The 15,870-nt window shown below is 36.4% G+C and overlaps 1 protein-coding gene across 2 annotated transcripts; it reads right to left on the bottom strand.

Moving 5' to 3' along the window:
- Window positions 1-4,656: 4,656 nt before the first annotated feature.
- Window positions 4,657-15,054, bottom strand: nicn1 (nicolin 1). 2 transcript variants are annotated; one of them, XM_053242449.1, is made up of 7 exons: window positions 14,840-15,054; window positions 11,201-11,336; window positions 9,822-10,004; window positions 7,311-7,424; window positions 6,999-7,067; window positions 6,498-6,602; window positions 4,657-5,463 (listed from the first exon to the last, which is right to left on the bottom strand). In XM_053242449.1, the coding sequence occupies exons 2-7, from the start codon at window positions 11,324-11,326 to the stop codon at window positions 5,422-5,424; spliced, it is 639 nt and encodes a 212-aa protein (XP_053098424.1). In that variant the 5' UTR covers window positions 11,327-11,336; window positions 14,840-15,054; the 3' UTR covers window positions 4,657-5,421. The 2 variants fall into 2 exon arrangements, with proteins under 2 accessions (XP_053098424.1, XP_053098425.1); XM_053242450.1 differs by having other exon boundaries at window positions 14,920-15,043.
- Between the last annotated feature and the right edge of the window lie 816 nt (window positions 15,055-15,870).

Raw genomic sequence — 15,870 nt, 5'->3', positions numbered from 1 at the left:
ATTTTAATACACTCAGTGTTCATACATTAAAGACACTGGCTGATGGGATTTCTTTCCAGATCCGATGGAAAAGAACTGAATTTAAACATACCACTGCAATGACTTGGGGTCGGTGGCAACAACATGGCTTACATCTGGTTATAACCTGAGTCAGTCAAAACTTCCTGGGCATAAATTAAATACTGCTGCACCAACTTGTACCAGGTGTAAATGTATATCAAATCAAGGGTGGAGAAATTAGTTAAGACACGGGACACGAACATTATGTATCCGGGCTTTATATTTTTTTATTCATAGTCATGCTGTTGTAAAAGCTAGGTTTGGTTTGTTTTTATCCTTTTCTAGCAGCACAACTTAGCAAGTTGACTAGTAGTGCAGGAACACGTAGAGCACCTGGAAATTTCGCTTACCAACACGGGCTGCTTTGCGATCATTGTTGTTTCTATGAACATGCAGTTATGACTGACCGATTCGTTGCAGCTTTTTGCTACAGATCCTGAAATCCTCGTACCTATACACTTCTTATTTCAAACACTACATTTGATAGGACACATCATACTTTACATACAAATCTTCCAGATATTTCAGGAAGAAATAATGATTTTAAAAGTTCCTTCACACTTAACAGTACATTGTTTCACTTGTAAAGTTTAGCATACATGACCTGTGACTCATTTCCTTCTAGTAGAGAGAAGTTTACCGAAGCGCCTCTGAGGGCTGAAATCATTTTGACCTCAAGTGATTGCAGTGTTGCTAAGGTTCGCAGACTAAAAAAAAAAAAAAAGGAGAGGACCTGTCTAAATCTTTCCTTTTCTTTTCATCCTTTTTCAATTAAGGATTCTTTACAAATGCCATTAATGGCCAAGCTAAAATTCAAATATTTTGCTAAAGGACAAATGTGGAATTTACGAGACACCTGAGACACAATCAGAGTGAGAACTCATTTGCGCTGAAACAATGTTAAAGCTGTTTTTAACTGCAGAATTTAGTGCATTAAAACATTTCAACAATTCCCCCTTTTTCCCTTCATCTTTTTCCCTTTGTCTCAAATGAAATGCCCAAAGACACTGATGCTACATGATTATCTTTTTAATTAAAGCCACTGTATCTTACAATTACTCATTTTACACTGTTACTGTAGATAATGTGTGTCATTATTTACCATAGACTATGATTTGGAGTTCAACTGGCTGCATTTTGTAGCACTTCATCCAAATGTTTGTACCTTTGGTTCTTCCTAAAACTGTCTTGCACTTGCTTGGTGGTCTGGTGGTGAACGCTTAGTTCTGCAGCACTTCTATCAAGTCTTTGAACAGCCTGATGCTTGGCCTGTGTTTGGCCTCACTTCAGATAAAAGCATCTGCTAAAGGAATAAGTGTAATGTTAAGCTGTAGCAAAAGACCTTTTAAGAACAACTGTAGATGCTGAAAGCTGCAGTATAATTGCAAGTATCTCTCTTGATATTTTCCGATCAATAACAGTGTTTCACCTGCAAGATGAAGACATGTGATTAGGTGATATGGCAACACAATTCTTACATTTTCAAGACACACAATATGTACAGTGCCATGCAAAGGTATATGCCCCTAGTTCTTCAAACTAAATTTAATACAAGACAAAGACAATCTGAGTAAACACAAAATACAGTTTTTAAATGATCATTTCATTTATTGAAGGAAAAGCTTATGCAGCACCTATATCACCCATGTGAAAAAGTAAATCCCTTCCTAAACGTAATACCTGGTTGTGCCACAAATACTCGATAACTGGAGATTAGTCTTTGACATGGCTGTAGAGGTATTTTGGCCCAGTTGTCTTTGCAGAATTGCTTTAATTCAGTAAAGCTAAGAGCACTTTCGAGCATCAACTCCCCATTTAAGGTCCTGCTAAGGTACAGCATCTAAATGAGGGTCAATTCAGGACATTGACTAGGCATAACACAATTGCGCTTGAGCTCCAGATCATGGACTGATGACCGGACATTCTCCTTCAGTATTTTCTGATATAGAGCAGATTTCATTGTTCCCTCAGTTTTGGAAAGTCGCCCAGGCCCTGGAGCAGCAAAGCATCCCCACTCCATCACACTACCACCACCATGTCTGAATGCTGGTATGATGTCCGTGTTGTGTAATGCTGTGTTAGCTTTACATCATATCTAATGGAACCCATGTCTTCCAAAAAGTGCCACTTTTGACTCATCAGTCTACAGAACATCATTCCAAAAGGCTTGGGGGGGTCATCATTGTTTTTTTGAAAAATATGAGAAAAGCCTTTACGTTCTTCTTGGTTAGCAATGGTTTTCACTTTGCAACTCTCCCATGGATACTGTTTTTGCCCATTCTCTTTCTAATGGTTGAATCATGAATACTGACATTATCTGAGGCGAGCGAAGCCTGCAGTTCCTTAGATGTTCATCTGAATTCTTTTGTGACTTCACGGATGAATCGACGATGCGCTCTTGGAGGAATGTTGGAAGGCCAGCCACTACTGGGATGATTCACCACCGTTCCAAGTTGGACATAATGGCTTTCACTGTGGTTCACTGGAGTCCCAGAGCCTTAGTAATGACATTGTAACCTTTTCCAGAATATGTTTCAATTCACTTTCTTTCTGATCTCTTTCAGAAATGTGGTTAATTCTTTGATTGAGCAAACTAAAGGCTCAATTACTTTTTCACACAGGATCAGTAGATGTTGGATAACTTTTTTTTCCTTCAATAAATGAAATTATCACTGGAAAGAAGTATTTTGTGTTTATTCAGGTTATCTTGATCTTATATTAAATTCAAACATGCAAACAGAAGAAATCAGGAAGGCCAAATACTTTTCACAGCACTATCATATTATTTAAACTGCCATCAAAACAGCAGTGTCACCTTTCAAAAATGTGAATTCTATGATTCTGATTGGTCAGAAGGTTTTGATTAATTTCTAAAGGTGCAGCTCTGAAAGTAGTTCCAGCTGCAAGGCAAATCGCAGGTTTATACTAATGCTCTCAATACAATATTGTTTCCATACTAACAAATTCCACAGGTACATCTATGGCAGATGATCCTTTATTTATTTATTCATTCATTCATTCATTCATTTGTTTATTTATTTAAAATTTTTAAAAATTGTTTATTTAGCATTTTTGGAGGGAGTCTCCAGTGTCAGCACTTTTTAACAGTCAGAGGTAAAGTTGTAACTTTTGAAAATGTTATACAAACTTAAGGCCACTTTTTCATAATATTAAAATCTGATGACAATCAACATTTCTTTTACACCTTTTATTTAATAGGAGGCACCACATTTGATTAAATATCTCTAATTCATATTTACATTTGTAAATATTGATACCACTGGAAAGGTAAAACCGTTGTGTAATGTGTAAATGGTGTAGCAGGTCATGTTTACATTATGCAGAAATGAACATTGACAGTAATTTTGAATAGACTGCATGGTGAAGTAAATAATGTAAAAAGGAAAAAAAAAGTTTCATTACAGTCATGCTTTTCACCCCTAGAAGCATGCATCTACTGCCATCTTGTGGAATTTCTTTGTGCAAATGAGAACTGTGTGATGAATATTTTTGGCAGATATTTAATTCAATGACATGCTTTTTTTTTTGTTTGTAATAAACAAATTTGACTCCACTGCATTATACAGTCATAAAATTCAAAGAGCATGAAATCACAAACAGAAAAGTCGTTCTATTTCGCTAAAACCGCTGGGGCTGAAACTACTTTGAGGGAACATTTAACAGTCAGACAGTCAAAAGTATGTTTGTATTTCACTACTTGAATTCCCTTGGCATAATCATGCAAATGCAGGGCCATAGATGGATTTGCATGCTATTTTCTTCACGCTCATAAATATTAACAAGGTGCCAATGAGAAAGCATTAAGACGTCCGTCCTCTCGCTGACTGCTGGGAGATTTCAGAGTGGATGCATTCAAATTTGGCTACTAATGTTGCATATCAGATGACATCTCTAATGTAAGGGAGAGGCAGACGGAGGTCCACTCGGATGCCGAATACTGATTTCCAATGAACCTGCTGAGTTTTAATTAACGCATTTCATTAATGTTTAAAAATAGACAGAGATCTCAGGAGATATTGAGACCGGAATATAGAGATGATTGTGTTCCTTTGGGCTTTTAGTATTAGCTGATTATGTATGCTGTGTGGAGCACCTTAGAATAGGATTAAATGAAGCAGAGATTAACAGATTAATGGAAATGTTGACACTTGGCTTTCTTAAAAGATAGGGGAAAAGATTACCTGATACAAGCTGTACGTTTTCATAATTTAATGAAATTGAGTGTTTTAATTAAAATATTGACTCCAGGCCATATGAGGATATTTCCAAATCTGGAGAATTTGACTTATTGAATAGAATTTACTATGATCTATGGTTTTACTTTTGCATGTTTTGTTGTATTATATGGTTTATATATTAAATGGTTTATATTTCGTTATGTACAAAACTAATAATGTCCAAACTAATAAATTAAATTTATGAATAAATTAAATAACTTGTTACTATAACACAAGCACTGCATGGGAGGATATACATTTTATATATGTATATATATATATATATATATATATATATATATATATACACGCTATATATATATATATATATATATATATATATATATATATATATATATATATATATATATATTTCTCAAATGGTGCACTTTATACACTAAGAAATTCACTGTACCTAGTGAATTATAAATACTATGAATATCCAGATAATGAACTAACATGAACTAGAAGCTGTTTGCACTATGCAGTTGAAAACACTTTATTACGCATAGGGGGCGGAGCTACCAGAGGGCACTATGCTTTAGGTTACACTTTAAATTTAAACTTTGACTTTTAAAAATCAAAGCCTGTTGCTCCTGAGGAGGCTGTTCTGGTGCAGTTCAATGACGTGAAGTACCATACTGTAACTTATCGTTTACGGTTAGTGCTAAATTGGTATTGTTTGGTTTGAGACATTAGTAATCATATAGAATGATGTGTAAAACAAAAAAACATGCAGTGAGCAGCAGTGAGCAGTACCTTGTTGATGGCCAGACTGGCTCGAACTGAAGAAAGGCTATGGTAACTCAAATAACCACTCTTTCAACTGTGGTGAACAGAAAAGCATCTCAAAATGTACAACACACCTTGAGGAGTGTGTCAACAAAGGCAGATCATAACGGGTGCACTCCTGTCAGCCAAGAATAGGAACCATGAAATGAAACACAGCATGATAACTTATCATTTACATTTAGTGCTAAGTGATAGTAGTGTTCGTTTTGAGATCTTAATAATTAGGTACAACACAGTGAAATACAATGTGTATAGCTCCATTTGAGACACAGCAATGCTTGAATACCATTGCCTAGTTTGTAATAAGCTCTAAACTGCTGGTCACTTCCTGTTATGTGTATGAAAGCAGGTTGACGTCATAGCAGCCATCTACCTGGAAATGGAGAGAAGAATAAAAAACCAGAAGTGAGTCATTTGGTTTAAAGGCGGAAAGGCAAGTCTAATATAATATCTAAAATAAGAATAGCACATCAGTTATAGTGGGATTGACACACGCATAGCCAAAAGTTTGTGGACACATGACCATAACACTCATATTTCTGAACATCCCTTCCCAGATCTAATATCACTTTGCTGTTATAATAACCTCCAGTCTTCTCTGAGGCTTTCCACTACATTTTGGAGCGTGGCTGTGGGGATTTGCCAATTCAGCCACAAGAGCACTGGGGTTGAGGTCAGGGCTCTTTGCAGGGCACTCAAGTTCATCCACACCCAACCTTGGCAAATCATGTCTTTATGGACCTCGTTGCATTTTCATGCTGGAACGTGTTTAGGACTCTTAGTTCCCGTGAAGGGAAATTGTAATGCTACAGCATACAAAGACATTATACACAATGTGCTTGTGTGCTTGTGTGCTTCCAAATCTGTGGCAACAGTTTACGGAATCAACACATAGGAGCATGATGGCCAGGTGTCCACAAACCTTTGGTCATATTATGTATTTTTGACTATTATCTAAAGATGTTTACATCACAATTTCCAAAGCAGATGCCAAAGTGTTCTGTATTTGAGAAGCATGAGAAAATTACAAGACTTCCCTGTGGCACGGACACTGGAGACTTATTCCATAAATGTTAAATAAACGTCTCCTTACAGAAAACTTCACCATATCAACAATTATACTTTTTTTTGTTGTTGTTGTATAATAACACTTATTTTATTAGCCTTATATTATTGTGGAGCATCATACAAGTACCTATGAATGAGTTGTTACTATGGAAACAATAACGTTATAGAAAATTAATCAACACCTTCTGACCCATCAGATTTAAGAATTCAACTATGGTATAAAATGCAATATGCATATATTTTATCACTTCTGATTGTTATTATTTGCTATCTGTAATTAGTCTTTGAGTTTGATTGCACTGTTTAACACTCATCACTCGTTGAACAGCTGGGACTCACGTCAAAGCGGCCGATGGAGGCGGAGGTCTGGTTTGACTGCATGATCTCAGTGAGAGCCCACATGTGCTGAATAGTAGATGACACTGTGTCTGGATCGGGAAGCCCCTGATACAACAAGGATTCATCTATTTAATAACTCAGTAACTCAGTGACCCAGAACAATAAATCTAGATAAAAACACAGAATAAGTACTGTGTGAGTAACACTGTCTTTCAGTCATCTCAGTCAATTAATGTCTTAGGGTGATAAATGGCAGTAGAGGGCAATGGTCCTTAGAACATTAATCACGTTATAGAGTAGAGGGGCAACGTTAATAGAAACTCATTACCGTGCTGATTGAGGAAGAACAGTAAAATTCCTTTACATTGTACAGAAAGTCTAAGTTAGACACGTAAGACAATCTCCTTGGAATGTCCAGTGATCTTCATGCAATGTAAGATGCTCAGAAATGTAATTATCTAGCATTAAACACAGCTCTTTCCGCAACGCTGAAATACTTACATTCAAATCAAAAGGCTCTTCAGCAGGTGTGATGGTAGATAACCAGGAAGGAACGTCTCTCTCTGATTCCTGGGAAAAGAAAAACATGGAGACCTAGGGGTGTGCTGAGGAAATGTGAAATAGATATACACTAACTGCAATGCTATAGCAGGGTAGAATATAATATAGTAGCTTTACTACAGAATGGCCAACTACACCAACAGGAAGTGGAACACAATGGGAGACTACATTATTATATACTTGCTATGATTTACAACCAATGATGAATGTAAAAACTTCATCTTGAGTAGGGATTCCTTGTTTTATACTTACTTCGTCTGCCAATGAGTATATTTTGATGTCCTCTATGTTGAAATTCAGCCAGACTGAAGAAGGCTGTCTCAGTATGAGCCGCACGGTAATAACGTTATCTGGATCCGTCAGCATCTGTCAGCCAGCACAACAGAAGAAAAGGCTTCACTAAATATAATGGTGCAGAATTAATGTGACAGGTTTGAGACTTTCAAGGGCAAGTTCAGTCTTTTCCAACCTCCTGCATCCCGACAGCGTGACGCAAAAAAATTTGTTCAACATTACATCAGACAAATAAGTAAACTACAAGCCGTTGGAAATTGGAAATTAAATCACTGAAGGGAAACAAGAGAAACAGTTCAATCTGAGATGTTATTTGCTTTAGAATGCGATTCTTCAAAAGCAAAATGGAACTGCTATTTGCATCCCATGGAACTGGAAGCGTGAGGTTTCTTAAGCTCACTTGACAATATCTCCTAAGATAAGAGTGTATTTGCCTATTTATTTAGGTAAAATTGTTTTTGTACATTTCTTTTCCCTAAAAATCTCTGCAGGTTCAACCTTCAGTGTCAGCTTTCTCTTTGATTGCAACCCAAAAAAACAGTGTGCTTATAATACAAAGAGCATGAAAACCTCAGAAATTCCCAGCTTATTATTCAATTAAAATCCTAAAGCATATTCAGTAATTACAGTAAAGCTAAAAGGAAAGGTGTGCAGTTATAGGAATGTGACTGTCTGGAAATTCTGGAAAAAGGGTTGCAATGCAAAAATCATCAAATATCAAAAATTACTGTATTGTTACTGATAAGCAGGCAGTACAATGTGATATAGAAATTCTAAAATATACTACCGTTACAGTCAGCTCCACGATTACAGTTACAGTATTCTCCATGCTGATGAATGACTAAAAGAATTTTGGTCTCTGTGTCACCTCATATTTATACCACAGTGAAACACGAGGTAGTAGATGACTGCTTACGAGTTTCTAAACACTCAGCTGAATTAAAAAGTAAAGAATTAGTAAGTATTTGAAGAGGTGTCAATAATTGTGACAGTTTTTAAAATAATTGTACATATTTTTGATATTTTCTTCTTATAGTACATTTTCTTCAATTAAAGTCTAGATTCCTCTCATATTTTATGGTAATGAGACATTTTTTTTTACTCAAGGGTGCCATTAATTATGGAGCTGACTGTATATTCAATGCACCCTGGGATAAAGTTTGTAAATATTGTAAACCAAATATTACAAAAAAATGGATTGCAGTGGTTGTCACATGACTGATGTGACTGCTGTAACATTTGGCGTTAAAGGGGAAAGGTTCTGCGTATTAATATTGGTAAAACTAAAGCAGTGAATCATCTCTTCTCATTAGATCATTTAACACCCTGACAATGTGAGGACACTGAAATATTAGCATAGCATTACCCAGCCTTTCAAACAGGGAGGCTGATCTCATTTAATTAAGAGGATAATTACTATAAAATAAAACCTCTGAGATCAAGGTCTGGGCAAACAGGATCCATAGAGATGTAAATGACTCTGAGTGCTGAATAGCTGCCAGAAAGTTAACAGTTCCAAGGATCCATTGCCTTTTTCTTTCTTCCTTCCTTTTTTTTCTCTTTGAAACTTTTCTTCATGTCTGACAGAAAGAGACAACTCTTTGCATCTCTCAAAATTTATTAGCCATAACACTAAAATAGGATTTTTGTAGTACTGGGCAATATCGATATTGTGATAAATTAAATTGCATTAGACTTTCCTGAGATATCATAGTCTGATGTATTTTATTTAAGTAATTAATTAATTAAACTTGTTTTTAGGGTTTTTTTTTATACTAAAAAAAATACAACAGTACTTTTTTGCTGGGAGTCTGTTGTTAGTTTGGTATTGTGACACATATGGTGCTTAGAATGCTTTCAAGGCATTTGTGATACATTTTTGTCCCTATGGAAATTTTTACCTTTAGATGAATATATGTATCTATAACTATTTGGTGCTACAAATATCCGCATCTGTATCTGGTTTTAAAACTGAATGGAGCGTGGTTTAAAGCTGAATGTTTTTTTTTTTTTCCTTGTTGGTTTTGCATAAAATCATGCACATACAGGCCAAGAGGTTAAAGTTAAGTTCACATCAAACATCAGAAAAAATATGATCTCAGTGACTCTGACCATGGCATGGTTGTTTGTGCTAGATGGGATGGTTTGAGTATTTTAGAAACTGCTGATCTCCTGAGATTGTCATGCACAACAGACCCTAGAGTTTACACAGAATGGTGCAGAAAACAAAAAACATTCAGTGAGCAGCAATTCTGTGGATGGAAATTCCTTGTTGATGAGAGAGGATAGAGGAGAATCGCCAGGCTGGTTCGAGCTGACAGGAAGGCTGTGGTAACTCAAATAACCACTCTTCACAACCACAGTGAGCAGAAGAGCATTTCAGACCACACAATACGTCAAACCTTGAGGTACATGGGCTGTAACAGAAGAAGACATACACAGCAGCATATGGACGTATCTTAGGCTGACCTGTTGTCTGTAGATAGAAAAGTAGTCCTGTGATCCTCCTTCAGTGTGTGGACTGGACATCAGGCCATAGTTTCTCACACAGGTGAACCACTTAGCGGATCTCTCGTCACTCCCTTCCTCATTCTTCAACACTCGCACCGTCAAATAGGCTGTGTAGTAGTTCTTGAAGGAGATTTCCTGAATCTAGAGGACCAAAATTCAAAAAAAGGCATGCTTGACATTGATATCAATTTAAAGACAAACTTTTCGATAACTTTATATGGTCAAAAATGAAGTAAATAGCAATATTAGTTAAACATTACTGATATTCTCGGACGCAATGAAGCAACCAAAACGTATTTACAGCCACTTATGCTGTAAATAATTATAACGAAACTTTAAAAGTCTGGAATAAGGCATATTTATAGTTGCAACTTCAAATCCTAGTCACCACCACCATCAAATCACCATCTGAACATGTATAATTACACCTTGAATAAACTGTTCACACAACAGATCTGTGGTTGATTAGTGCACCCTAAAGCATGGTCACTGAAGACAGCACCATATTCATTAATGCACTTTTCCTATAACAGAAGTCACTAGAACCTTAATGTCAGCCAGTTTTAACAATATATCACTCCAGCCCTAACGCAGACTCACAAGAGGCTCTGAATTGGAGAATGTTTAAGTACTTTAGAAGCTGGGCCAGCATTCAGAGACAGGACCGTAACTACTTATTGAACTATTCATAAAACAGTTATAGTCTGCTATTAAGTTATTATGAAGCAAAGCCTGTGAAACAGTGAATAAATGTTAGAAGAAATGTGCCGCACTAATGAAAATATGAATTATATATTTTACTGAATAGTGATTCATCACAAGTACAGCTACACAGACAGGATTAGCAATTAAACTGCCAATTCAAACTAATAAGTGCCTGTCTTACTTACTTCAAGACCCAGAATTTCTGACACTTAGGTGAGTTATGCAACACATTTATGATTCTGGAAGCGACACTACAGTCTACAGTGGGACAGAAATACCATTAATTTTGCTGTAGATACAGAAAAAAAAGGAATAAAGGAATAAACCAACCTGTATAATTAAGGTTATCATTAAAAATCATGTTTGGGTTGGTAACAAAATTTTAAAAAAAATCTCAACTTCAAGGTGGTGTCAGTAACTCCGCTTAGCACTGGGTCTCACACACACACCGCACCAACGCTGATTATTTTCAGCACGCTCCTAAGTTTTTTTTCCTTATATGTCTCTCTGTTTTATTTTATATCATTAATATTATTTCTCCTTACAACTTATACCTGAGTGAAATGTAGTACTAGCACCTTAACTTAAGCAGATGTTTAGCAGCCACCAGCTCGCTTTTTCGAAATGCTTACATTGACCGGCGTTGCAAGTACGACGTCTGTGATATAAACACCGGGACGGACTGAATCGGTCACCACATCGCCGAGCTGCAGAGCCACTGGGGATTTCACTATGCAGTCCACTGGATCACCGCGCATGGTGCTGGACCTGAAACAGTACAAAAACGATGAGGCTGTTAATGATTTTCAAGCAAGATTCCAAGCTCTGATAATTTATGTAAAAAATAAATAAATAAATAAATAAATAAATAAAAAACCCTAAACCATATGGTGAGGTCTGTGATATGATATACATAACAGCAAGTAATTCTCTTTGAAATCTGCTTTGAACTCATGATAATTTGCTTTGAAATCCTGATAATTTCAGACAGGCTAATTCATTTCTTTAAACTTGATTAGTATAGCCAAAGTAAATGTGTGTGTCTGTTTGGGCTTGAAAGGGAAGCTATGTATCAAGACGCGAAACCATGATCAGCGAGTCAACGACTGGCTAATGCAAATGGTACCATTAATGCTTGTCTTTTTTTTCTTGCACAAGATATAGTACAACGTACACGGTTTAGTTTAACGTATCTACTGGACACTAAATAGTCAGGAACTTTGTACAGATAGACAGGAAATCATAACGCTTGCACAAGATTTATCTACTTTATTCATGATATAAATAATTAGCTATTTTACAGTTGCCTTTTACTAAATTTCTCCCCTCAATCTGCTTTACAACTAAATGCTAAAAAAATGTACATATATATATAAACATTACGACATGATTTAGGGCACGTAATTGGGGTCAGGGGTTCTCGAACATTTGCTTTTTAACTATAAAAGAAATTCTATACTATAAAATAAATTCCAGCAGAGTGTGTGTGTGTGTGTGACAGCAGCTTTAAAGAATGGACAAATCCATGTCAAGATCATGTCAAATTGACAACAATCTCAGAATGAAGAATGTTATTCAATAACTTCACATTTTCAAATGAAAACTGAATGATACCTAATTAGATGTTATTCTTTATACCAATACACTTTCTTTAAAACTCCTTCATTTTGTACCATCATTATTAAATGTAAAGGCTAGGAGTCCAGGGAGCTTTAGTCTTCAGAGGTTGTTTCGAGTGTGCCATATAATGTCATGATTCCCTACACAATTTGTGGGCTGTTATCAGTAGCAGTTTAGTGAGCTGAAGACCTCATTTTGCTCATTTTACAACTGAACAATATATCATTTATAGATCAATATAATTATTCAGAAAACAGATGGTTTGCACATGGTGGAAGAGCTGTTTGTTGTGAATGTTATTAATAGAAGAATTATTTATTGAATACTGGATTCAATAAATTGAATACTGGATCTGTCATATCGTTTTTGTCGCCGTTTTATTTCACCACGGGTAAGGAAAGTTTGTTTGTGGCTCTCTGGATTATTGCTATAGTTTATGATACAATAAACATAACAGACTTTTCAGAACTCCTACATTTGACATGACATACATCAGGCATTTATTTCTTATTGCCATTTACTGATCCATACACAGTGCTGTCATGTAAAACATTTTCACAGGGTACACAGGTCATATATATATATATATATATATATATAGTCTGTATATAGTCATGTACAGTCTGTCTGTATATATATATATATATATACAGTCAGGTCCATAAATATTGGGACAGTGACACAGTTTTGGTAATTTTGCCTCTGTACACCACCACAGTGGATTTGAAATGAAGCAGTCAAGATGTGACTGAAGCGTAGACTTTCAGCTTTAATTCAAGGGGTTTAACAAAAATATTGCATTAACCGTTTAGGAATTACAGCCATTTTTTACAGAGTTCCTCTATTTTCACAGGCTCAAAAGTAATGGGACCATTGACTGATAAGCAGTTTCATGGCCAGCTGTGGCCTGTTTCCTCCTTATATCATGATAAATTAAGGAGATAAAAGGTCTGGAGCTGATTCCAAGTGTTGAATTTGCATTTGGAAGCTGTTCATGGGAACTCTCAATATGCCGTCCAAAGAGGTGTTGATGCAAGTGAAGGAGGCCATCATTAGGCTGAAAAACCAAAACAGACCTATCAGAGAGATAGCAGAAACTTTAGGAGGGCCAAATCAACAATTTGGTACATTCTTAAAAAGAAGGAATGCACTGGTGAGCTCAGCAACACCAAAAGGCCTGGGAGACCACAGAAAACAACTAAAGTGGATGATTGCAGAATTCTTTTCTTATTGAAGAACAACCCCTTCACAACATCTAGCCAAGTCAGGAACACTCTGGAGGAGGTAGGCGTATCATTGTCAAAGTCTACAATCAAGAGCCACCTTCATGAATGTAAATACAGACGGTTTACCTCAAGATGCAAACCGCTGGTAACACTCAAGAACACAAACGCCAGATTAGACTTTGCTAAAAAACCTCTAAAAAAAGCCTGACCAGTTCTGATGCAAGATTAACTTGTACCAGAATGATGGGAAGAGAAAAGTATGGAGAAGGAAAGGAAGGGCTCATGATCCAAAGCATACCACATCATCCGTCAAACATGTGGAGGCAGTGTTATGGCATGGGCATGTTTGGCTGCCAATGGAACTGGGTCACTGGGGTTTATTGATAATGTGACTGTTGATAGAAGTAGCAGGATGAATTCTGAAGTGTACAGAGCTATACTTTCTGCTCAGATTCAGTCAAATGCTGCAAAACTGATAGGACAGCGCTTCACAGTACAGATGGATAACAACCCAAAACATACTGTGAAAGCAGCCCAAGAGCTTGGAAATTAAATGTTCTTAAATGGCCGAGTCAGTCACCTGACCTTAACCCAACTGAGCTGCTTTTCACTTACTGAAGGCAAATCTGAAGGCGGAAAGACCCACAAACAAGCAGCAACTGAAGATGGCTGCAGTAAAGACCTGGCAAATCATCTCAAGGGAGGAAACTCAGCATTTGGTGATGTCCATGGGGTCCAGACTTCAGGTAGTCATTGACTGCAAAGGATTTACCTCCAAGTAATAAAAATAATCCTAATATTTATGATTATATTAGTTTGTCCCATTACTTTTGAGCCTGTGAAAATGGAGGAACTCTGTAAAACATGGCTGTAATTCCTAAACGGTTAATGCAATATTTTTGTTAAACCCCTTGAATTAAAGCTGAAAGTCTACGCTTCAGTCACATCTTGACTGCTTCATTTCAAATCCACTGTGGTGGTGTACAGAGGCAAAATTACCAAAACTGTGTCACTGTCCCAATATTTATGGACCTGACTGTATATATATATATATATATATATATATATATATATATATATATATATATGTATATATATATATATATAGTCTGTATATAGTCATGTACAGTCTGTCTGTATGTATATATATATACATATATATATATATATATATATATATACAGACAGACCACTAGAGGTCACTAGTGAACAGCTGAATCCTCGAGAAACGAACCATTTTAAAACACAGCCGGCTGGAAAGCTTTAACCCTTTAAATTTAGCCATAACTACTAAATACAAACGGAAAGTACAAATAGGAAACACTGTCAAAGGGGGTCGCGAACAAGACATCGATAATTAGCGTGCTAACTGCTACATTTAGCCGTGTATGTAGCTAGTTCGATATAAACTACTAGCTTACTCACCGATGGTGGACTCTCTTGCGTTAAAGGTAGCTACTTAACATTTAAAAAGCCGCAGCTGTCAACCTTTATAGCAAACTTACTTTTAAAGCAGACATAAAACTCAGTACAACTGCACTTTTATTTACAAAATGCGTTTGCTAAACGAATAGCTAGCATGTTTTGTCTGAGCATCTTTCCGGGATACAGGTCCGCGCTACTTCCGGTCTGTGCAACCATGGAAACGCGTTTTCTTAAAGGGGCAGTGCGGAATTTCTAGGTTTATCTCGGGCCAGAGGCCAGACGCCTGTTTTGGGGGTTGCCCGTGTTCAGCATTGAATTTGTTTGTGATGTCACACTCCACAGTAGGGGTTAATGTCTCATAAGAAAGTAGACACTCAGGGCTTTAAGAATTTGCAGGCTTTCGTAAGTATTTCTTTTTTTAACTAATCTACTAGGTTTAAATGTTATAAATATATAATTGTGGCATTTGTATACAGTGTTTTACTATCAAAAAAGCTTTAGTTGTTCTGTCTGTTTTTTCTATTTTGTCATCTGTGCCTATGTTAATGTGGAGAAGTGTGAACTGTTTGCCCAGCAAGGGGCTCATATCCCTCCCTTTCCCAAAACCCTGCTCACCAGCAGCTAAACACAGAGTCACGATACTCTACACACAGAAACCCAACAGTGTCCTGCTGTTATAGGAAAATAATCAACAGCGTGTGGTTGAAATGAAGTGCTTTCCTAAAAAACCATGTGTTTTGTTCATTTTATATCAACTTGCCAATAATTACAATTTTTTTTTTTATTTTACAGTTACAAGGGTGAGTCACATGCATTGTTTATTGCAAATAGGTGTCAAAAGTGTGTATAAATTTTCTACATTTCATTAAATGAAAGTGTCCCAGCTATTACTGAGTATTGCTTATTGAACACTGCTCATATCCTATTGAGATTCCTCTATGAAAAAAATTGTACCTTTGTACACCCTTGTACATGCACCCTTGTACATTTGATCTTGTCGAAATCCATGAGAAGAAATTCCAGTTATCATT

This window comes from Pangasianodon hypophthalmus, chromosome 20 (assembly GCF_027358585.1).
Source record: "Pangasianodon hypophthalmus isolate fPanHyp1 chromosome 20, fPanHyp1.pri, whole genome shotgun sequence".
Lineage (NCBI taxonomy): Eukaryota > Metazoa > Chordata > Actinopteri > Siluriformes > Pangasiidae > Pangasianodon > Pangasianodon hypophthalmus.
This window is presented reverse-complemented; position numbering and strand designations above follow the sequence as displayed.

Excerpts from the sequence above, each read along its gene's own strand:
- nicn1 (XM_053242449.1), bottom strand. The coding sequence starts at position 11,326 with ATGCGCGGTGATCCAGTGGACTGCATAGTGAAATCCCCAGTGGCTCTG. Across the intron at positions 10,005-11,200 it reads TACTTGCAACGCCGGTCAAT|ATTCAGGAAATCTCCTTCAA; the intron begins GTAAGCATTTCG and ends TTGGTCCTCTAG. Across the intron at positions 7,068-7,310 it reads TATACTCATTGGCAGACGAA|GAATCAGAGAGAGACGTTCC; the intron begins GTAAGTATAAAA and ends TTCTTTTCCCAG.